General features: G+C 47.4%; 1 protein-coding gene and 2 long non-coding RNA genes across 4 annotated transcripts; 1 reads left to right on the top strand and 2 right to left on the bottom strand.

Moving 5' to 3' along the window:
- Window positions 1-2,176: 2,176 nt before the first annotated feature.
- Window positions 2,177-10,053, bottom strand: ythdc1 (YTH N6-methyladenosine RNA binding protein C1). 2 transcript variants are annotated; one of them, XR_002874296.2, is made up of 16 exons: window positions 9,832-10,053; window positions 8,993-9,094; window positions 8,649-8,920; window positions 8,191-8,581; window positions 7,519-7,581; window positions 7,348-7,442; window positions 7,112-7,220; window positions 6,921-7,038; window positions 5,510-5,594; window positions 4,270-5,424; window positions 3,813-3,892; window positions 3,622-3,658; window positions 3,466-3,505; window positions 3,329-3,391; window positions 2,780-2,968; window positions 2,177-2,693 (listed from the first exon to the last, which is right to left on the bottom strand). XR_002874296.2 is itself a non-coding variant. In XM_023960834.2 (16 exons), the coding sequence occupies exons 1-16, from the start codon at window positions 9,857-9,859 to the stop codon at window positions 2,523-2,525; spliced, it is 1,998 nt and encodes a 665-aa protein (XP_023816602.1). In that variant the 5' UTR covers window positions 9,860-10,053; the 3' UTR covers window positions 2,177-2,522. The 2 variants fall into 2 exon arrangements, 1 of the variants encoding a protein (XP_023816602.1); XM_023960834.2 differs by having other exon boundaries at window positions 5,270-5,424.
- Window positions 9,091-11,100, top strand: LOC110014262 (uncharacterized). The gene is made up of 3 exons (XR_002289380.3): window positions 9,091-9,277; window positions 10,758-10,850; window positions 10,927-11,100. It is a non-coding gene; the product is annotated as an uncharacterized LOC110014262 (long non-coding RNA).
- Window positions 11,101-22,338: 11,238 nt separating this feature from the next.
- On the bottom strand, window positions 22,339-22,677 carry LOC144996726 (uncharacterized). Its single transcript, XR_013659575.1, has 2 exons — window positions 22,535-22,677; window positions 22,339-22,368 (listed from the first exon to the last, which is right to left on the bottom strand). It is a non-coding gene; the product is annotated as an uncharacterized LOC144996726 (long non-coding RNA).
- Between the last annotated feature and the right edge of the window lie 822 nt (window positions 22,678-23,499).

The raw sequence follows: 23,499 nt of genomic DNA, 5'->3' as shown, positions 1-23,499 counted from the left end.
TCCTCAGATTTTCTAGCTGTAGATCAGAGGTTCTGCAGATGTTCTAGCTGTAGATCATAGGTTCTGCAGATTTTCTAGCTGTAGATCATAGGTTCTGCAGATGTTCTAGCTGTAGATCAGAGGTTCCACAGATGTTTTAGCTGTAGATCAGAGGTTCCACAGATGTTTTAGTTGTAGATCAGAGATTCCTCATATTTTATAGCTGTAGATCATAGGTTCTGCAGATGTTCTAGCTGTAGATTAGAGGTTCTACAGATGTTCCAGCTGTAGATCAGAGGTTCTGCAGATGTTCTAGCTGCAGATCAGAGGTTCTTCAGATGTACTAGCTGTAGATCAGAGGTTCTGCAGATGTTCTAGCTGTAGATCAGAGGTTCTGCAGATGTTCCAGCTGTAGATCAGAGTTTCTGCAGATGTTCCAGCTGTAGATCACAGGACGTTCTGCAGATGTTCTAGCTGTAGATCAGAGGTTCTGCAGATGTTCTAGCTGCAGATCAGAGGTTCTGCAGATGTTCCAGCTGTAGATCACAGGACGTTCTGCAGATGTTCTAGCTGTAGATCAGAGGTTCTGCAGATGTTCTAGCTGTAGATCATAGGTTCTGCAGATGTTCCAGCTGTAGATCAGAGTTTCTGCAGATGTTCCAGCTGTAGATCACAAGACGTTCTGCAGATGTTCTAGCTGTAGATCAGAGGTTCTGCAGATGTTCCAGCTGTAGATCACAGGACGTTCTGCAGATGTTCTAGCTGTAGATCAGAGGTTCTGCAGATGTTTTAGCTGTAGATCAGAGATTCCACAGATGTTCTAGCTGTAGATCATAGGTTCTGCAGATGTTCTAGGTGTAGATCAGAGGTTCTGCAGATGTTCCAGCTGTAGATCATAGGTTCTGCAGATGTTCTAGCTGCAAATCAGAGGTTCTGCAGATGTTCCAGCTGTAGATCACAGGACGTTCTGCAGATGTTCTAGCTGTAGATCAGAGGTTCTGCAGATGTTTTAGCTGTAGATCAGAGATTCCACAGATGTTCTAGCTGTAGATCATAGGTTCCACAGATGTTTTAGTTGTAGATCAGAGATTCCACAGATGTTCTAGCTGTAGATCATAGGTTCTGCAGATGTTCTAGCTGCAAATCAGAGGTTCTGCAGATGTTCCAGCTGTAGATCACAGGACGTTCTGCAGATGTTCTAGCTGTAGATCAGAGGTTCTGCAGATGTTGTAGCTGCAGATCAGAGGTTCTGCAGATGTTCTAGCTGTAGATCAGAGGTTCCACAGATGTTTTAGTTGTAGATCAGAGATTCCACAGATGTTCCAGCTGTATATCAGATTAGGTTCTGCAGATGTTCCAGCTGTAGATTAGAGGATGTTCTACAGATGTTACAGCTGTAGATTAGAGGTTCTACAGATGTTCCAGCTGTAGATCAAAGGTTCTGCAGATGTTCTAGCTGTAGATCAGAGGTTCTGCAGATGTTCTAGCTGTAGATCAGAGGTTCTGCAGATGTTCTAGCTGTAGATCCGAGGTTCTGCAGATGTTCTAGCTGCAGATCAGAGGTTCTGCAGATGTTCTAGCTGCAGATCAGAGGTTCTGCAGATGTTCTAGCTGCAGATCAGAGGTTCTGCAGATGTTCTAGCTGCAGATCAGAGGTTCTGCAGATGTTCTAGCTGTAGATCAGAGGTTCTGCAGATGTTCTAGCTGTAGATCAGAGGTTCTGCAGATGTTCTAGCTGTAGATCCGAGGTTCTGCAGATGTTCTAGCTGTAGATCAGAGGTTCCACAGATGTTTTAGTTGTAGATCAGAGGTTCTGCAGATGTTCCAGCTGTATATCAGAATAGGTTCTGCAGATGTTCCAGCTGTAGATTAGAGGAGGTTCTGCAGATGTTCTAGCTGTAGATCAGAGGTTCTGCAGATGTTCTAGCTGTAGATCAGAGGTTCTGCAGATTTTCTAGCTGTAGATCAGAGGTTCTGCAGATTTTCTAGCTGTAGATCAGAGGTTCTGCAGATGTTCTAGCTGTAGATCAGAGGTTCTGCAGATGTTCCAGCTGTAGATCAGAGGTTCTGCAGATGTTCCAGCTGTAGATCAGAGGTTCTGCAGATGTTCTACACTGATGTCCAGAACATGTTTTCCGTTCAGGAACAGAACAGCAGCACTTTTGGATGGAGAACAGGAAGAGAACAGAAACAAAGACCAGGTGGACGACTTTATTCAGAACATAAAAAATTTACTTTGAAAGAGTGAACAAAACAGCAGTAAAATCTGGTTTATCTACTTCCTGCTTAATTTCATGACCAAAGCTGGCCCCTGGCGCACAGACAGAGTGAGGGGGGGTCTGGGACATTATAACGAAACAAAAACGGCTGCAATGCACTTAGTCTGACCTTCAAAATAAAAGCTCAGCAGGTTATTAGAATAACCTTTCTTGACCTCTGTGGTAACTGAGTTCACAGAGCTGTTCTCAAACATAACCATGGTTGTTAGGAAATACTTGAAAAGCACTTCAACCCTTCAGAATAAAAGCCTGGACTTCATTTGATCACCTACGGTACCGCCCCCTTTCTTTGTCCCTTTCTCTGTCCCTATCCCTGCCGCGCTCCCGGTCACGGCGTGGTCCTCCACGTTCACGTTCCCGCTGCCGCTCACGCCGGCTGCTCACCACTGCTTGAGTCCGCCGCAGGAAGTCATCCACACGCATGTCGTAGTCATGCTGCATGATGGGAAACAGAAGACAGGTGACGCCCAGCAGATGAAGAAGAGACGATGAAGAGGAGACGATGTCGCTCAAGAACTCACCGGGCTGGAGGTGAAGGTGCGATGCTGCGGGACACGCTGCTTGTCTCTGAAGCGAGAGGGTGGAGCATCATGGGGGGGCAGGGGGGGGTGATGATGATGGTACGTCTGATGAGGGGCGGGTGGGGGGTGACTGTGGTGGTAATATGGAGGATGGTGGGGAGGCTGCTGCTCCACCCCAGGATAGGCCGCCTGTCACACAAACATGAAGTCATCATTACATCACAGCTGACACAAGCCCCGCCCTCCTTTCCTGAATTTGACACAGACCAGGAAGTACCAGACATTGCAGTTCCTCCAAACACCACAGGGGGCTGGTTTCAAAAGGGGCCCATTCTGCACTGACTTATTTAAAAAATAAAAATGTATTTTGTATGTTTTGTTTATGACAGCTGTGAGGCACGTTGAGCCTTTTCCTTAAATCTCTGCTTTTATTCAGAGTTTCTGTATTTGGAAGGTAGCTGGACAATAGTTTGGAAAACGTTAGCTTCATGGTCGTTCCTCTGCCATGTTAGTTCAGAAGGTCACCACTAGGGCTGACGAGAGCCATACCAGAGTTTGCCATGGAGCCGGGGGCCCGACGTTGTGGTGATAATCTCTCATGTAGTCGTAGGACTGGAACAGGTAAGAAGCAAACAGGTGAACACAGAGGGGCCGTCCCAGTCAAACATCAAAGTGCCGGCACTCACCCCGTTGAGGAAGACGTCCCTCCTGACGCCCGAGAACCTCCTGCAGAGTTAACAACAACCTTTATGAGCCATTTCACAATAAAAGCCTTTGATTTCTGCCCCCCTTTTTGTTTCTGCTCTGCCCCGCCCACTTTCAGGTGACGTGGTGTGCCTCACCTGTCCACCGGCTGGTTCCGTGGGTCCTGGAGGAATCCTGAGAATCAATGATAGTTAAGAGATACAGTTTCAAACGTCCATACGGACCATTCCACTGTGAGTGTGTATGTGAGCGTGCACGTGGATGTGAGCCACAGCACAGTGAAAGTCACTCAGGTGTGTAAAATAATCAAAACCTCCAGGTGAACAACCTGCTCGTTGTACAAAGTCCGGTAGGCCGTCGGCTCGCGGTCGCTTCCTGCTGTGGATGTCGTACTCTTCCAGCCGACGCCTACGTGAATAAGTCCACAGGTAAGACACTTGCTCGTGCGCGCTCACACGTGCACTCACAGACACGTGTTCGTATGCACGAGACAAAACCTTCTGAAGGACGAAGCAGCATGAGCAGATCAGACCGGTGACCTCCGTGGTGGACCAGCACGGTTCTGGTTCAGGGCCTAAATGAGCCTGAGGTCTCACAGTGTTTGTTACCACGGCAACAAATCACACAGACCTGGAAACCAGGACCTGAAGAACCCCAGTGACACTGATCCTGCTTCGTCTGACAGAGTGTGGCCATCCAGAGGTTGCAGCACGCACGCACGCACGCACACACACACACACACACACACACTAATGCAAACACACGTCTGTGAAGGAACAACATACCGCTTCTGTCGTCTATGAAGGAGGGGCAACACTTTTTACACAAACAGTTTTTCTCCTCATCAGTCCACTTAAGTGCTTTTTAACCCCTCTTATTTTGAAAGGGTGAGGAGATGATGATGATGATGATGAAGTTCTGTCAAGCAACATAAATTCCCACTCCCATCAGCCCCTCCCTCCCTTCTCAGACTAGCAGTCCAAGACAAAAAAACTGTCCATTCCTTTCCACGCCTTCCTTCTCGTTAGCTCCACCCACCCTCCCATTCAGGGCCAGAGACCCCGCCCACAAAACAGTCCGTCCTTAACAACCTGGCTCGGAGTCCTCATTCTCTGCGTGTGCCAGGGGGGTGGGTAGGGGTGCGAGGAAGCATGGGGGGTGGGGGGCAACAGTGTCCTCTTGATGTAGGGCGGGGGGGGGGGGGGATCACCATTAGTCCAAGAAGTTCTTTTTTTTATTCATTTGTCCTTTATTTACCTCAAGAGGTGGGTACCCTGGCCCCAACAGTCCTCAGGCCCCACCCCCTGCCCCCCTTACCTGTTCCCCCTTCTCACACGGAATCCAGTCCCTTACTCTCGTTTTGCTTTAGCTCTACCTTGCACGTCCTCCCCTCACCATCAGTCCGGCCAGTGGTGCTCTTATTTTGAAAAGCCGAGCCAGTCCCACTAAAGCTGAATGGTTTTTAACTCCAAAGCACCAAACTCCTGCAAAGACAGAGAGCTTGACAGGACGTTTACGCCAGCGGAAGACTTCCCCTCAGAACTGATCAGAACTCAACCAGACGGGTTGCTGCTACGGCAAACACCACAAATAAACCTGCATCAGACGTTAACGTTACTTCCTGCCTGACCGTCAGCCTCCAACCAGACGCAGAGGGGCGCAGCGACCAACCACCACCTGAGCGCCGCCAGGTAAAGGTCGCCGTTGTATCCATGGTCCGGCAGCGGGTGGCACCGTGGTTGCAGCAGTACAGGATGCGGGGGAGGAGCTTGATGATTGGCTAACCTTCCCGGTTCTCTCAGTGGCGGTCGGCCTCGGGGCCGCGGCTCCGTCGGTGTCCTGCGTTTGTGCCGAATGCGGCGAGACACCTGATGAACATCCACACTCTCGTCCAATGGAAACAGTCCACAGAGTTGAGCGCCGACGTCCGGCTGGATCTCCTAAAAAAAGTCGAAGTAGGATGAGTCCGAATGAAAAAGCTGCAGAAGCACAACCTCCTGAAGCGGGACGCCACGGTGGGCAGACCTGTCCATCTCGTCCAATTTTGATCGGCTTGTGCTCGTTCCATGGGTTGGAGAGGTGGGCCGTCTTGATGAAGGGCAGCTCCCTCCTGTGGGCGACAGAAGCAAGTTCAGCAGTGGTCTCAGCCAGTTCCCACAGTGGGTAACCGCCACCAGAACCGCAAGTTGGAGTATCACAATTCAATGTACTCTGTGCTCTAACGGGAAGACTGCCAGAACCATGAGGATTCTGGGGTTGCGCGTATTTTTCAGGTGTCGTCCAACTATCTGGTCTACAACCACCTTGAGCCAGTGAACATTGGTCTCAGACAGAGGATAAACCATGAGCACAACCGTTCTCACCACAGCCGTGGGCAGGTTCTGCCACAGGCAGACGCCTTGGCGGCGTTGGACCGGGCTTCTACAAGCCCCATCTACTGAGAATGTTCTGGAACTGGCTATTTCAGGAGGTCACTACCTCCAGAACAGCTGTGTACCCGTACAACTGATCAAACAACCAAAGCACTGCTCACCTAGAGTCCTACTGTTAAATACAACCGGATCTACACCACGCGAACTGTCCAGAGTGATCATAACTGCCACCAAATGCTAATGTTAGCTTAGCCCTCGCCATCCTTCTCAAGCAGAAGTCCATGCTGGCACCATGCACGTCCCTGATTCTGACCAAGCCCACTTAAAACTGCTCTCCCAGTCACCAGGGTTCCACCAACACCCCACATGCTGTCTGGCTGCCCCCTTCAGGAATGCCCCACCACCCACTGATTCCAGCTGACCCCTCACAAGCTCTATCCATCACTGTCCCACCTCCAGGGCCGCTCCACACGGTCGGATCACGGTGCTGCTGTCCCAGCATAGACCAGCACAGCTGCCTGTCTGGTCCTAATCACCATTTACACATGCAAGCTAGGAGGATGAGGCACTAAAGTTTGGTCAACCAAACAACACCTGATTTAAAACCACGGTCCCCACTAAGCAGATGGAGAGCTCAACAAGCGTCACAGAAGTTGGCCAACAGGTGGCGCCACAGCTGGATTCCTGACCTTTAACAGCATCAGGGGGCTGTAAAGACATTTGGGTTCGTCAGTGTCCTCTTTACCCTTTTCTCCACTGCACTGACAATGAAGGCATCCTGAAAGAAGTATTCAATCCATTTTCTGTTTTTTTTTACAAAAAGTTAACTATTTGGTGTGTAGTGCAGGCCGTTGTCATGGTAACAGCTGAGCCAGCACACTGATCATTCCATGATGAAGATTAAGTTTGTTTTAAAGAAGCCAGCGCAGCGATACAGGACATTTAAGATATGTGACCGGAACTACTTTTTAAGCGTGCATTATCACTTTTAAGATGGGATAGACGACTGTGGTGGAACCTCTGAAACTTTCAAGCCAGCAGACTGAGAACCGAGGAACGTTTACCTGCAGAGCCAGTCGATTTTAAAGACTCCTCCCAGCATCTTAGCATTAATGCCGGCAGGAAGCACCCAATGGATGGGAGAGCCGCCATGTTGAGACTCTGAGGCCAGCCGAGCAAAACCTGGAGAGAACAGCAACGATAAACGAGACGGCAGGCAGACGAGGACGGCAGTCATCAGCTTTTCTGGCTTCACCTTGAAATTTTCCGCTTTCCCTCACAGAGAAGATGAGGATGACGCTCCGCGCCGAGCGAAACGCCGCGTTCAGCTTCTTCTCGTTGACCGGTAACGTGGACCAGACTCCCTGCACATGACAGACACAAAGATCAGCACGCTAACAAGAAACCCAACACCTCTGAAAGCTAGCAAACAGAAGACGGACACCGAGGCAGAGATGGCATCCCAACAGAACATGAGAAAGACAGACTCACTTTGGCTTTAGCCAGGGACACGTTCTCGTGGTTATTGCTCTTGATGAGGAAAAAGCGAGCGTCACGCAGGATGTAGCGCAGCTTGCTGGTGGGATCTGAAACGCAGAGAGCAGCTGGACGTGAGGGTCCGGCTTTGGACGCGCTTCCCGTCCTGTTTGGAGGGGTTCTTACTTTCCACGCCTTTACGAACGGCTCGCACAGACGACGACAGCTTCTCCTGCTTCTTATCGGAACCTGTCAAAATAAAAGAACAAAAAGAGCCTGTTATGGTGACATGTTCACGCGTGCTCCTTGACATGCGTGAAGAACAAGTGTGTCAGTGTGCAAAGAGTTCAGCTTCATCGCATCATTTATTCAGATCTGTTTCTTGAAAAGCAAGAATGGTTTTGAAAAAAATCTGCTTTCCGTTTGATCACAAATGAAAGCCACACCCCTTAACCCTGAATGACACACGACTTGACATATCGTAACTCTGTTAACGCGATTAACACGGATCAGCTGACTCCGACGCAGAGACGGCGACTTTTCACCGACATCCAAAGAGTTGCATGACGGCGCAAAGCCGCTGTTCTCTGCTGGGATGTAAAGCGCCGGCGTTCTAAGCCACATCCACGCCGTCTACACGGAAAGATCTGGGCTAACCGGAATTGAAACAGCATCATTTCTAAACTCTAATGGTTTCTTCTGGTTCTGAAAGTATTTGGAGCAGGAACCAGGTCCTGTTCCTTCTGGAGCAGAACTTCATCCAGTTCAGTTTTGGACAACTGATCAGGAACACAGAAGATCCCCTCAGACCCGGCCCAGTGCCAGGTGGGATCCTTAGAGGGGGGTTGCCATGGTTACCTGAAGCCTCTGATGCAGAGCCCGAGTGCACAGACTCGCCCTCTTCAGAGAAGCTGACCGAGGAGGCGGAGCGCGACCCGCCAGCTTCGCTGCGAGTGTCGTAGTCGTTACTGTCTCCACCACGGCGCTCGTCATACTCTTCCTCCTCCTCTTCTTCCTCCTCCTTCACGCCTTCCTCCTCTTCTTCCTCCATTCCTTCTTCTTCCTCCTCCTCCTCCTCCTCCTCATCCTCTTCCTCCTGCTCCTCCTCTTCTTCCTCCTCTGCATGGGAGGCAGTGGGGGAGGAGCTTCCAGATGCCTGCTCTGAGCCGTACTCTCCCACCACCTCATCCTCTGATTGGCTGTCGTCACGGAGGTCGGAGCTGGCTGGCCGCTCGTCCCGAACCAGTTTCTGATAACAAACAGGAAGTGAATAAAGATGTCTGGACGTATGGCGTGGGCTGCAGGTGTGTCAGTACCTGGTTTAGGTCCGGGCCCCTCTGGAGGTCTCGGCGCCGTCCATCCTCACCTCTGCGGCTCCGAACGGCGTCTCGGGAGTCGCGCCGCCGCTTTCGCTCTTCATAGTAGTCGTGACGGTAAGCAGCAGAGGGGCGGCCGCGAGGGCTGGACGACTTCTTAGAGGATGACGCTGATGAGCCCAAGCCTCTCTTAGTGGAAGAGGCGTGGCTTGATGGAAGGCGGAGCCTCTTCAGATCTTGGCTATCAGACCGTTCGCTCTTCCTCTTTGTTCCTAACAGACGAGACCCAGGGTTTAATGTGACACCTGCTTCCACACCGGCAGAACATCTGGAGACCAGCGCACCTTTCTTGTCACTCAGGTCCCGTTCCGTGTCCGGGTTGTACAGCTCATCGTCCTGATCCGGGGCTTCCGTCAGCAGGTCCTCCAGCACGTTCAGCTCGCCGTCTGAAAAACAACAACACGCTTAGAACACCGGAAGGTTCTGGACAGCAACAGGTCGGCTCCTTTCAGACCGAGCCGGGCCAACATCTTCCAGCTGGACCGAGACGGACCAGTACCTTCCACCTGGATCTATGCTTTCCAGGCAGAAAGTCAAAGTTCAGTCAGGGAAGAAAAACGTCAAAAAAGGTAAAGTTCTGTTTCTGGAGAGAACAGTTAGTAGAACAGAACCAGGGAACTCCTGAATCTGAATCACACTCCCAACAACAGAACCACTGATTACTTGGTTCTGGTATCTTCTGTTGCTACAACATAGCCAGACAAAGCCCACCTTTAGACAAGTCAGTAGGCAGAACCTGAAACGGCCAGGTTCTGGACCAATTGGATCTTATGACGAAAACAAAGAGCGATTAGGTTCGGCCTTTTAACTATACAGAGCGGACCGGTACCAAAACAAACTGTCTATTCTAAAGGTTTAAATTCATCCAAGTGCTGATTCCTGAAGTCAGATGGGTCAGAACCGCGGTGTTCGTCTGCAGCTAGCCGCTAAGCTAACCTCCGCCAACGTTACCGGAGGAATGGCTGACCGCGAGCGCGTGACCAAGTTTCGAGGGATGACGGGTGCGCGTGGCCGTTTACAAAGTTCGGGTATCGATCAATTCAGAACCGCTATCTGATCGAATCGATCGATCGGCCGGAGAAACAAAGAGCATGTCGATGCTAACATCTGCTAACTGTCTCACCTTTGTCCTCGCGCCGTTCGGCCGCCATAGCGCGGGCTGGGGCGTCTCGCTGCCTCGCGCGCAGCTAAAATGTGCAGACTTGATGAGAACTCCTCAAATGAAGACACGAGCGAACGACACTAATGGCGGACCGCGTCGTTTTCTTCTTCTGGTGTTTACGGTAAACAGCGCGTCGACGCGGGATTAGCACCGCCCCCAGAAGGGACAGCAGCGTCACGTGACGAGAGATCAAAAGGGTGGGTCAAACCAAACGAAGCTTTGATGTTTCCCATTTTTACACTGTGATAAAGGATGAATTGGTTTTTGGAGAAGCCCGGGAAACTGCTGAAATCAATTCAAATCAAATCAAAACAAACCAAACTTTATTGGTAGAGCACTCTTCTGACTAACCAAGATCAAAGCGCTTCACATAAAACATTTTCCAAATGTGAAAATTAAAAAGTAAGAAAAAAAATAAAATCACATACCCCCCCCCCCCCCACACACACAAGATAATCAAGCATAAAATGAGAAGCTAAAGATGCAAAATAGAAATCTGGCTTGATACCAAGTGGAGAAATAAAATATGAGGGACCTGTCTACGTCAGTGACCCACACACACACACACACACACACACACACACACACACACACACACACACACACACACACACACACACACACACACACACACACACACACACACACACACACACACACACACACACTGCCACAGAATCCCCCCGAGGAGCCGGACCCTGGAGATCCTACTGCAGATCCACTGACAAGATTCAATCCCTGATGTGGAGGATCCCTCCGAGAACAAAAGTTCAAACACAGATATAAAATAAAGAAAAGTAAACCCGAGATTATAAACCGGACAGACGGACGGATGGACAGCTGTCATTCAGACTAATGTCTTTCTCACAAACGTTCTGTTTTACCAGGGTTCCACTTCCTGGAACAGGAATAAGAGAATCTTTAAAAGACATTTGAACCTGTGGTTTCAACAATCTCTCGTGTAATCATCACATGATCAGGTATCAGAACATGTTATTGCTAAACAGAGAGGTTTTAAAATGTCACATCTGGTTTAGGTTTACACTGTCTTCACAGCAGCTGGATGGCTCTGTGGGCTGCATGCAGGAGCGGCACAATCCCATGTTCGATTCCCAGGGGCCACGATTAACTTCACCCAGTGTGGGTCCTTGGGCAACCTTTACGCAACTGCCCAACTATGTAACTACAAGAGCTCAAGTCTGGGTCTCCCTGTGCCGGTCCCCAGCTCGGGTAAAATACAGCGTTGTGTCAGGAAGGACACCCAGCGTAAAAGTCTCTGCCAAACCACCTGAGCAGCTCGGTAGAAGCGGGTTGGCTGTGGCGACCCCTGAAGGGACATGCAGAAAGGTGAACAACTGTATTTATTTCTGGAGGTTTGGTTTCTTTTGTTTCCAACACATCATTGACCTCCCAGAGGACTGCAGATGGAGATTGGCCTTTGGCTCGTTTACATTTGATGTTTATGTTTCCAATATCATAAATAAATGTTCAGAAACAGTTTGATACGTGGAGCGCTTGGTGCTTGTTGGAGTTAGTCCATCCAGTCCATGTTTATTCTGGAAAAGGTGTTGGGTGTTTTTCTTTGTCTCCATGTGGATCCGTCAGGTCAGGCCCCTCTGTAGGGGCCAGTCCATCCCCGTACAACCAGGGGCTCTTGGCTTTTATTGAAAGGAGAAAGTGGAAGCCGTTTCTCTGTGCTTTTGGACTGAAACACTTTAACAAAAACTGAAAAAAATGATGTTTTGGGCAGAATTTCAGGAGGCAGCCAGAGGCTGAGGTTTCAGTTTGAGGGCTTCATGGGGCGAGTGGCAGATTAAAAATATATAGATGTATTCATGCAGAAACACATTCAGTAGAAATAGCTTTTGACAGACACTGATCCTGCTAATTGTCCCACTTAGAAATGGGAGTCCGGTCTGTAGTGTTTAAAATGGAACCACTTCACTGCAAAAAAGGATCCAGGTGATCAATTAGTTTGACTTTTAAAGAATTTATTCCAGGGGTCAGCGACCTTTACCACTCAAAAATCGTTTGCATCAGTTTCCTACAAAACACAGGAAGCAGCAGCAGCCTTTGGAAAACCTGGAGTTTCCAGAGAATGACATCATCTCACTGGTTTTTAAAGTGAAGTGAAGAAATGTTTATTTTCCCTCTATCCTCCGTCATTGAATGGGTTCTGATGAGAACTATTTCCTGAAAGGCCACAAAACTAGCAAATATGTGGTAATGAACCAGCAGTTAATCTGCGTTTCCAATAGATTTTTGTCAACAAACAACTGTTTTTATCATCTTGATCGGGGGCCTGTTTCAGAAAGGAGGTTCAACCAACTCTGAGGATAAACTTGAACTCTGAGTTGGTCAATCGAGAGATTAACAACTCTGAGTTTTCTGTTTCAGAGAAGCTGATCCGAGTCAGGTCAATCAACTCTGAGTGGACTGATTCGGAGTTAAGCGTGAGCACCGCGACTATAAGAAGCCATTATCAATGGAGCGCAGATATTACGAGTCACCATGGCAACCGTGAAAAAAAGAGGTCTGCATATTTTTCTCCAGCTGATCTTGACGTGCTGCTGCAGAGTTACAGTGAATATGAGCACATATTCCAGAAGAAAAGCAACACCGCTGCATCTGCAAAACAGAGACAGTTAGCGTGGGAAAACATAGCTGCTCAAGTTAATGCCTAAGTTTGCATTTAAATCATTGTTATAAAATATTGGCTGTAATAACTTTTTAAATAGCGTAAGGTGTGAAATAAAAATGGTGATATTTAGGTGTACTTTTGAAGTGTTATTCCTGGTGTAATTGCATGAAATGCTGCATAGTGTACAGAAGCAATCTGGGGGAAAAATGCATTTAACGTCGGTAATGTTTAGAGGACTTTTCTGTTAACCTTCCCCTCTTGCAAACGTTGGTCAGTTTAATATTAATACATGCAATTGTGTTTTTAAAAGTGAACTTTTGTCTACCCTTGTATTGATCAAGTGGTATAGGTTTATATGGGATTAAGAAAGTAAGCAGTGCTAGCAAATTGTGTTTCCAAAAAGTAATCGTTACATTAATCTAATTCAATGTCCCTGATTTCATTTTCATGTAGATGCAATCCTGCAGGAATTAAAAGAACATGGCAGCAGCTAAAAATGAAGTATAAAAACATAATTCAATCAGATCAAATGTGAGCATGTCATGGATGGAGGCTTTGTTGACAATATTTGACATATGAAACATCTACATAGCAATACATATCTAATGTTGTTTTCATTGTATATATGTAATTGACTGCAACGAAAAACGGTAACGCTCAAACAAAAACGTATGGGGAACTGACAAAAAATCCAGTCTAGGTCTCAAAATCCTCGCACGACGTAAATGTAATTCTCTAGGAATTAATGCAGCCTCCTCGTCTATTGGGTCCTCCAAAAAAGAACAAGCCATTCTTGTCACTTAGACCGTCTCTGTGTGACGGAAATGTGGGCAATGAAGGTTAAAGCGAAAAATACCACTTCGTCTTTAAAAAGGGGAGGGGTCCGGCAGAAACCTTGAGTTTGGAGAATAAAACCTGCTCCCGACCAGGTTAGGTTCACAGCGTAAGTAACCATGGACACTGACTCCGAGTATAAGTTACCTCTCTTTCAGAAACGGGTTTGACTTACTCTGCTTTCTCTGGTTTAACAAACCTCCCATTCTGAAACGGAAAACTCAGGGTTTCCCTGATTTTAGGGTTAACGCACTCAGAGTTTACACTTAACCTCCTTTCTGAAACAGGCCCCAGGATGTTTTCAGATCCAGAAGGATTTTTATTGAAATTGAACAAAACAGTTTCACAGCCTAGGAATTTGCTGTGCTGCCAATGTGCCACAAACAACAGCCAAGAAGAATAAAATAAACAGTAAAGAGTCAAAAACACAGACCCAGGGATCAGAACCATACACATAATTACAATAGTGCAACACAGGATGGATAAGGTAATGGGAAACTGGACTGATGGTTTAAGGGGGGAGGAGTTAAAAAGTGTTCATGAGTCTGACGGCAGAAGGAAAGAAACAGTTCTTGTGTGGTGAGGTTCTGGTCCGGATGGACCGTAGCCTTCTGCCCGAAGGGAGTGGTTCAAGTAGACCATGTCCAGGGTGAGAAGGGTCGGCTGCTATCCGACCCGCTCCCCCCCGGGTTCTGGAGACGTTGAGGTCCTGGACAGATGGAAGGCTGCAGCCAATCACCTTCTCAGCTGAGCGGCCAATACGCTGCAGTCTGTTGATGTCCCTGGCTGTGGCTCCAGCGTACCACACGGTGATGGAGGAGGTGAGGATGGATTCTAGTTTTGGGCAAAGCTGCATGTTTATTCTGGGATGTCTCGCCACATTTGAGACTTTGTTGTTTTGCTAATTCCTCGTCACATATGAATCATACTGATAAAGTAGCTGAAAGCAGAAAAAAAATCTGCCCAGGCGCCAACAAACCTACTGTTTTCTTCAGGAACGTCCATGTTCTCCATCCTTGTCCTGCCTGGGTCGGAACATTGATGGAATTACACGCCGGAGGGAGTCGTGGCGGTGAAGCAGGTTGATGGTCACTAGAGCTTTTCTTAGAAAATGTCAACATTTAGAATTTTTTAGACCTAACCCTCATCCTGTTTGTCTTTGTTTTTCTACCCTTGTGCTATCTTAGATGACCCCCCCCCCCCCTTCCATTGAGGTGTTCTTCCTACCATTGACAAAGGTGGATAAAGGTGGAAAGATTTCATGTAATCCATGGACACCAGTGAAGATCACAAATCATTGAAGAAAAAAAGGTTCAGAGCACTGTCTAGTGGGTCTAGATGACCCAACTCCCAATGTTAAAGTGCCTAGGATAGAACAAGGGATAATGTTTATTTTTAACCTTTGTACAGTGTCCTTGGGTTTCATAAAAGGCGCTTTAAAAAATGGATTATTATCATTATAATACACGCCTCGGTCGAGGCGTGCCTTTATGTGGGCGGAGTTAAATGGCTCTTATCTCATATTTTGCACCAGACTAGTGTAACCGGTCGCTTTCTGCGTTGTGCTGGTTAATATATGGTGTGACACAGTGTTACCTCTTGGAGAGAAGCCTCCCTTTATTCTGGTAATAAAACAAACAGAAAACAATACACTGTGTGATCCTGCCCACTCCAGTTCCTCTCTGACAGGAGGTCATACAAAAGGGGTATGCCGCACGCGGCATGCTAGCTTAAAACCTTATACAGGCTCTGTAACACATTTTACACTCACATTTTTCTCATACATACCTGGTAATAAAACAAACAGAAAACAATACACTGTGTGATCCTGCCCACTCCAGTTCCTATACAAACAAAACAAATCGACATTTAAGCTTTAACAGTGAATCCCCAAAATATCTCTCCTGAACCATCAATCCCTTTTAATCATCACATCACAAGTTAGAAACAAACATTGCTGTAGTTATACAAATAAAAATTAAACCCAAAAGGGCAATAAACAATAGGATGTATTGGGATTATAAAATGATTTTAGGATGATGGCACCCACCTCTCTGACAGGAGGTCATACAAAAGGGGGTGGGGAACAGTAGCCTTTGGAATATATAGGGGAGTCAAAAGAAGTAGAAGAAGAAGAAGAAGAAGAAAGGAAGGAGGGGCTATGACCAGTAGTGTAATGCAGTAGTTTGTTGGAGATCCCTCATGTATGGTAACCCTTGAACAGATTTTGTGCCATTATAAAATAAGATAAAGGCTGTCCCGGTTACACTCACCCCTCTAGAATAGCACAAAATCACAAAAACTCATGTCAGCACATTTGCCTTAAACCAGAAACAATACATGTTCCAAAAAAAATACCATCAACAAAATGGTCAAAATGCCAGGAAAATAGCTACCCAGCTACACGGTCCAGATACTCTACAAACAACGTGAGGTGCCATTTACACCTCACATAGATTGAACCATATTGACAATACCAGGTAGAGAGTAAAAGAAATCAAACCATATAAACTTCCATCACAAAAAAAATAGGAAGCAGTAGTAGAAAAAAAACAATTACACATTTACAGTACTTGTATGAACATACCGTGTATCAAACAATGCTTCAACTTGGGCCATAGATTCAATCAAACGGCAAACTGGTTTTATAATCCTACCAAACCGGGAAGTAAGCCGATGACCCATATCCAAACTTTCCCCGTCAAGGACGGAAGTGATGGGAGAGACAATGTGAGACTCACTGAGGGAATTATCCATAGCACCAGCTCCAATCGACCCACTGGGCTCTGGTGGGGGCAGGACAAGACCCAGGGCAGATTCACCATCAAATGAGGCAGATGATTGTTGCCTAACCCAGGATGTGGTGCGGTCAAGTACATTTTCTTCGCTGCATGAAAGAGAGCTGATGAGGGGGTGCTCTGCATGTACTGCCTCCACAGCTGATGTGCCAGTGTCGCACAGGTCAGGAACTGAAAAGGTACTAATGACACTGCCACCAGAACAGACAGCATCACCGGCCAAGCGTACATCTAGTGGCAAGAAGTTCACGTTCAGCAAAAGGTTACGATGCACCACACGCTCATTCCCTGCTCGGTCCCTGATACGGTATATGTGAAGAGCAGGTTTGGAAGCCACCACTGTGTAAACTACTGACTCCCATTTATCTGAAAGCTTTCGTTTCCCCTTTGCTCTCTTATTTGCCACCAGCACCTGATCACCAAGGGAAAGCGGTAGACCCTTGGATCTCTTGTCATACTGGTCACGCTGATGTTTCTGCTCCCTGCTACTATGCTGCTGGGCCAAAAGCATGGCGGAGCGAAAGTCGTTTGCCAGCGACTTGACATAGGAGTCATAGTCACATATGATGTCATCTTGAAGGACATTTTTGAACATTAGGTCAACTGGCAGTCGGGGGACCCTCCCAAACATAAGGTAGAATGGGGCAAAGCCTGTGGTTTCATGCGCAGTACAGTTGTAGGCAAAAGTCAAGGACTGAAGCATTTTCGGCCAGTTCTGCTTTGACTGAGAGGGGAGAGACCTCAACATATTGCCCAAAGTGCGGTTAAACCTTTCTGTGGTCCCATTACCCATTGGATGGTAAGGGGATGAGTGTGATTTCCCCACACCACTAAGTTCCAGAAGCTCTGCAAAAAGCTCACTCTCAAAATTTGCTCCTTGGTCAGAGTGTATGCGCTGAGGAAACCCATAGATACAGAAAAATCCATCCCATAACTTCTTTGCCACTGTCTTAGCTGTCTGATCATGACACCGAAATGCATGTGCTAACTTCGTGAAATGATCTGTGACCACAAGAACATCAACAGACTTGTTGTTTTTGTCCTCAGCTGACCAGAAGTCAATGCATACGAGTTCCAATGGCGCAGAAGTCTTAATGTTCTCCAAAGGAGCTCTTGCAGCAGGCTCTGGGGTCTTACTGAGGACACATCTAGGGCAGTTCTTCACATAATCACGCACATCCCTCTCCATGTCAAACCAGAAAAAGCGATGACGAGCTAAAGAGAGTGTACGTGGCTGACCCTGATGACCCGCATAGTCATGCACACCGGAAAGAACAGCAGATCTCAAGGAGTCAGGCACAACAAACTGAAACCTCTTGTGTTTGGTCAGGGGATCTTTAGAGACTCGGTAGAGTACACCATTCAGAAGTGTGAGTTTGTCCCACTGCTTTAAAATCCTCAGTGTCTGCAGGCCCTCATTACAGCGTTCACGTCTTGATGGTCTGCGCTTCCGCTCAACATAAACGACGACTCTTGATATGACAGGGTCATGCTGCTGGTGAGAAACAAGACTAGACTGTGACAAGGTAGCAGGAGCATCCGCAGCAGGTGGGGCTACAGACGCCAGATAGTCAGCGAGAGATGTTGCTCGCAGCCTAGAGGCAGAGTCCCAGTCACAGGCGGCAGACAAAATAGAAGAAACCTCTCTTTCTGACATGGAGACATTGACAGCAGTTGAGAGGTGGGTGCCATCCAATGTCTGTGGTTGACAGGTCAAATGGAAAGCTTCCTGTACTGTGTCATCTGTGATGTCACAAACCTGATCGAGCAGCCTACAGTATGGCTCTGTCAAAAGGCGTTGAGCTACAGGTTTTACAAATGGGCTCCTGCTCAGTGCGTCGGCCACAACATTCAGCCTGCCAGGGACATACTTGATCTCAAAGCAGTATGGCGCAAGCTTGGAGACCCAGCGCTGCTCACAGGCGTCAAGCCTTGGTTTAGTCAGGATGTATGTGAGGGGGTTGTTGTCAGTCCAAACAGTAAACTTTTGACCTTTAAGCCAATGACTGAATTTATCACATACAGCCCACTTTAGAGCCAAAAACTCGAGCCTGTGAGCAGGATACTTTGACTGACTGCGACTGAGAGTTTTGCTCGCAAAAGCCACAGGTCTTGCCTTGTCCTCACCGATAGGAACTTGCGACAAGACAGCACCCAAACCATCCATAGAAGCATCTGTGGAGAGAATGAAGGGCCTCTCAAAATCTGGATGGGCTAGCATCACACAATTGAGAAGTGCAGCTTTCAGGTTCTCAAATGCACTCTCACATGCTGGAGTCCAATCCTGAGGGGTCAATACTCTGTAGGTCCCTGCCCTCCCACCTGCATTACCTCTAAGTCTTCTCTTCTGGCCTGCAGTAAGAGTGAAGAGTGGCTTAGCAATGCGTGAGCACTCTGGAATAAAGTGTTGGTAAAATAAAACCATACCAAGGAAGGACCTCACTTTCTGTTGAGATGGTGTGCAACCATCAGGGTTCATGAGGTCTTGCTTCTGGAAACTGGAAATAACCTGCACTTTATCCTGATCAACAGAAACCCCAGAAGCCTCAATCACATGTCCTAAGAACCTCACAGATCTTCGAAGAAAGTGACATTTCTTCTGTGCAAGCTTTAGGTTATTGGCTCTCAGACGACGGAAAACAATCTCTAGTCTCTGCAATGCCTCAACCTCTGAAGGTGCAAACACCAGAAGATCATCAAGATAACAGAGAAGACTGGAAAAGTTCAAGTCACCAAAAATGCTGAGCATCATCCTCATAAAGGAAGCTGGACTGTTACAAAGACCCTGTGGGAGGCGGTTGTACTCATAGAGGCCCAAAGGTGTTGTGAAAGCCGTGTAGTGTCTGTCAGACTCATGCAGGGGAATGTTGTAAAACCCAGACGTCAAGTCCATGGTACTGAAAAGGGCGTTACCACCCAGGGCAGCAAGACAGTCAGACTGGTGGGGCAGTGGATGAGCATCCTTAACGGTCTTAGCATTAAGCCAACGGAAGTCAGTGCATATTCTTAAGTCTCCTGACTTCTTCCAAACCATAACAAGGGGTGAAGCATACTCACTGACTGACTTGCTTATGATGCCTTTCAGTTCCATGTCAGATAAGACTTCCCGCAGCTTCCGATAGTGTGCTGGGGGCACTCGTCGATAGGGCAGACGAAAGGGGTGGTCATCGGTTAAATGAATACGATGAACAAAATCCTTCACCTCACCACAGTCTAGCTTGTCTCTAGAGAAGACATCCTGATAGTTAAACACGAGTTCAGCCAGTTTCCTTTTCCACACATCAGCCACCTCACATCCATCAATGTCAATGTCCTCCAAACCACAATCCCTAAGTTGTTGGAAAGGATCACCTCCTGGAAACAATGAGGTCAGCGAAGCAGTAGCCTGACCATGCTGCATTTCACATGTGGCTTGAGTAAAATACAGATCTTCAACAGCAACACAAGGAAAGACATCAGCAATTTTAGCATTGCGTCGCAACGTCACCGTTGCTTGTGTGGGATTGAGGACCTTGAGTGGAACCCAGCGATCGCCCCACATAGGTGTTATGACACGACCTACCAGGATGTTTTTTGGAGTGGAGCGGGCAGATGAAGGCTCCACAATCACAGTGCTGCCGGGCGACACAGAAGAAGAGGGGGGTAACTTCCCCCACACTACATATTCTTGGTGAGGCAACAAAGTCACCGCCTGTCTCAACCTCACCGTCCCAATCTTATCAGGTAATTGAGGACCTGACCACCTAGAAATGCAACTTAGTAACTGGAGAAACTGTTCACATTCTGGGTTTTCATTAGTGGAAGTCACGATCTCCCAATATGTTGGATTAGACTTCATTTTCTGAATGATGGGCCGAAGCACGTTGCTCCCAATGATCAAGTCATCCCTCTGTCCAGGCACCACGAGTGTGGGCACATTAAACCTGAGTCCGTAAATCTCAATGTCCAAATCATAAATACATTTTGGTTGAGTGACGAGCCCTCCACAACCGACAAGCACCACGTTTCAGGAATGGCCTTGGGATTCAAAACAACACCAGCATCCTTCAGCCTAAGCTCTGCTGACTCACTCAGTGTGCATGACATGCTCCCCGAATCAAGCATCCCCCTCAAAGCAGACTGGCCACCAACAGACACTGTGGCAAAAAAAAGTTCACTAGCACCCTCAACTCTCTGAGATCCAACATAAACCACTTTTTTTTCTTCAGAAAAACTTTGACAAGTGTCAATGTACACAGAGCGAGAATCTGGAGCAGATGTGAGGGTTTGGTCATTATGGTCCATGCTGACCCTCTCATCACATGGACATCCTAGTTTAAAGCAGGGCTGGAGGTGGAAGCTACTGGCATTGATACAGGTGAGACAGTTCTCGGACAATCACGCTTCATGTGGCCAGAGCCATGGCAGTTGAGACACAGTCTGAACAACCTGCAGTGAGAATGGGTCGAGTGTTCATCTGAACCACAAACCCTGCATTGGGTTGGCTGAAATCTCTGCGAGGCTGGAAAATTTCCAGACTGACGTCGCCCCCGTTGGCTAGTTGTAAGAGACGCAGAACATAAGGAGAGGACTTTATCAAACATATCCACCATCTGTTGAGAAGGAAGGCCAACTTCAGGTGGAGATGGAGCAGATGTTACAGGTGCAGCGTGTAAAGGAGGCAAAGAGTGAGCAGGAGAGGATTGCAGATGACACACAGGGGCTGAATACCCTGAGCTTGGTTCTACCAAAACTACGGGGGTGGATGATGAAACATTAACTGGACTGACAGTGGGAAGACCAACAGTCTGGCATTGAGTGTGGACATGGGCACCCCCGACCTGTTGTGTGTGAACCCGCATCCCCCTAATCTTCCTGACATGCCCATCCAGGCGCTTCTGCACCTCAGCTGCTGTCCATTCCTCGGGAGACTTGACGTGAAACAACAGTGCAAGAGCGGGATCGGGACAATGATTAATGAACATTGTAACCACCTCTGCTCCTGGGTCTTCCACCCGCTTCCCTCGCCTCTGGAGACACTCATCTACAGCATCAATAGATTTGTTTAGACGAATCCAGTAATCCATTGCGTCCTCATCAACCCGCGGCAAAGTGTTATAAAAGTCTCTCATCGGAAGAGCAGAAAATGTCAGTTCACTGAAATTGTGTTTGAGAATATCAAAGACGGCTATAAACATTTCAGTGGGACTCAGCGCGGGCCGTGACCGAAGTGACACTTTAACTACATCCCTGGCTTTACCAGCCAGCCGGGACATGACAATGTCAAACATTTCTGCAGGGGTCACACATTTCACCCTGGACATGTAACATTTCATTATATCCTCCCATTCCTGGATCGAGAACGCATCAGACCGATCACCTCTAAAGTATGGGGGAGCCTTCACATCGGACTGAACAACCACCCGCAGCTGCGATAAGTCATTGTGACTACAGTGCTGGGATTGGCTGTCAGCAGGCTGAGGCTGGGGTTGGCTGGGCTGGTGCATAGCAGTGAGATTCGCTGTAATATTATCACCAATCTGCTTTGCCAAATCAGTAATCATGTTACTGAGAGCGTCATTTAAGACAACCTGACTGGGCTGAGTCTGTGGTGTCACAACTGGCGTGGAACTAGCAGCAGGAATGGTGGGGTTCATTAGTGACTGGTCAACAGAGCTCTCAAAATCACATGAGGTAACTGTCCTGCCCCTCCCAAATGAAACAAAATGTTGACCCCTTCCCATACTGAAAGAAACCTGACGACCCAGGGAATTGTGTTCAGCCATGTCAGTGGTAAAAACAGCACTCAAAAATCTCACAATAAAACCAAAATAAAATAAAATAGCTGGTGAAACAGTTCTAGTTAGTGTTAAGCAAACTTAAACAATATAGAAAGTCAAAATCAGTAAAAAAAAAAAAAAGTCGGAAAATCCCTCAAAGTTAACCTGCAAGTCCCCGCGCAGGGATTAACGATCCAACCTAAAGGAGCAGAATGCGCACGCTCACAGCACCTGCAAAACAATACACAGGGCACAGTGTCCCAGAGCGACAGAGCAGGTGTCAGGCGTTGGCGCGAACTCAAAGCTGCAAGGCCAGCGGAGGGGTAGCAGCGGCGGGTCAGACGTCCACTCCTCCGCGATGTGACGGGTCAAACGGCACCAAGTGTAACCGGTCGCTTTCTGCGTTGTGCTGGTTAATATATGGTGTGACACAGTGTTACCTCTTGGAGAGAAGCCTCCCTTTATTCTGGTAATAAAACAAACAGAAAACAATACACTGTGTGATCCTGCCCACTCCAGTTCCTCTCTGACAGGAGGTCATACAAAAGGGGTATGCCGCACGCGGCATGCTAGCTTAAAACCTTATACAGGCTCTGTAACACATTTTACACTCACATTTTTCTCATACATACCTGGTAATAAAACAAACAGAAAACAATACACTGTGTGATCCTGCCCACTCCAGTTCCTATACAAACAAAACAAATCGACATTTAAGCTTTAACAGTGAATCCCCAAAATATCTCTCCTGAACCATCAATCCCTTTTAATCATCACATCACAAGTTAGAAACAAACATTGCTGTAGTTATACAAATAAAAATTAAACCCAAAAGGGCAATAAACAATAGGATGTATTGGGATTATAAAATGATTTTAGGATGATGGCACCCACCTCTCTGACAGGAGGTCATACAAAAGGGGGTGGGGAACAGTAGCCTTTGGAATATATAGGGGAGTCAAAAGAAGTAGAAGAAGAAGAAGAAGAAGAAAGGAAGGAGGGGCTATGACCAGTAGTGTAATGCAGTAGTTTGTTGGAGATCCCTCATGTATGGTAACCCTTGAACAGATTTTGTGCCATTATAAAATAAGATAAAGGCTGTCCCGGTTACACTAGGAAATGCAACTTGCTTCTTTTTCCGTCCTGCTCAGTGGACGAACACGCCACCCTCGTCTTCCTCAGCGCGTTCACAGACGCAGGAGGTCAACGATCAGCCCAAACTACTGTCAGGGATCTGGTTGATGATCGTTTCTTCCCCTCGGGTGTCTCAGACAGCGCTTTTGTCATGGGGGGGGGGGGGTTGCAGTCTGACAGTCTAAGTGGACAGGTGATAACCAGTTCAAACAGTTATTACAGGTATCCAGAGGAGGACAGGAGAACAAAGATAAATCCTTATTTTCTGCTTAATTATACAAATAAATCCTTTAAAAAACGTGATTTTCTGGAATTTTTTACGTTGTGTCACACAGTTGAAGTTATGATGAATGATCCATATCCGGAACATTTGTCTGAGTACTTGATGTATAACATCACAACAGTTATTATATATGCTGGAAGAAAAGTTTAGAATTGTAAATGTTTTACAATAAACTTCATT

This window comes from Oryzias latipes, chromosome 12, assembly GCF_053564925.1.
Source record: "Oryzias latipes strain Hd-rR chromosome 12, Olatipes_Hd-rR_3.1".
NCBI lineage: Eukaryota > Metazoa > Chordata > Actinopteri > Beloniformes > Adrianichthyidae > Oryzias > Oryzias latipes.
Note: the sequence above shows the minus strand (reverse complement) of the source record. Positions and strands in the feature narration are given on the sequence as shown.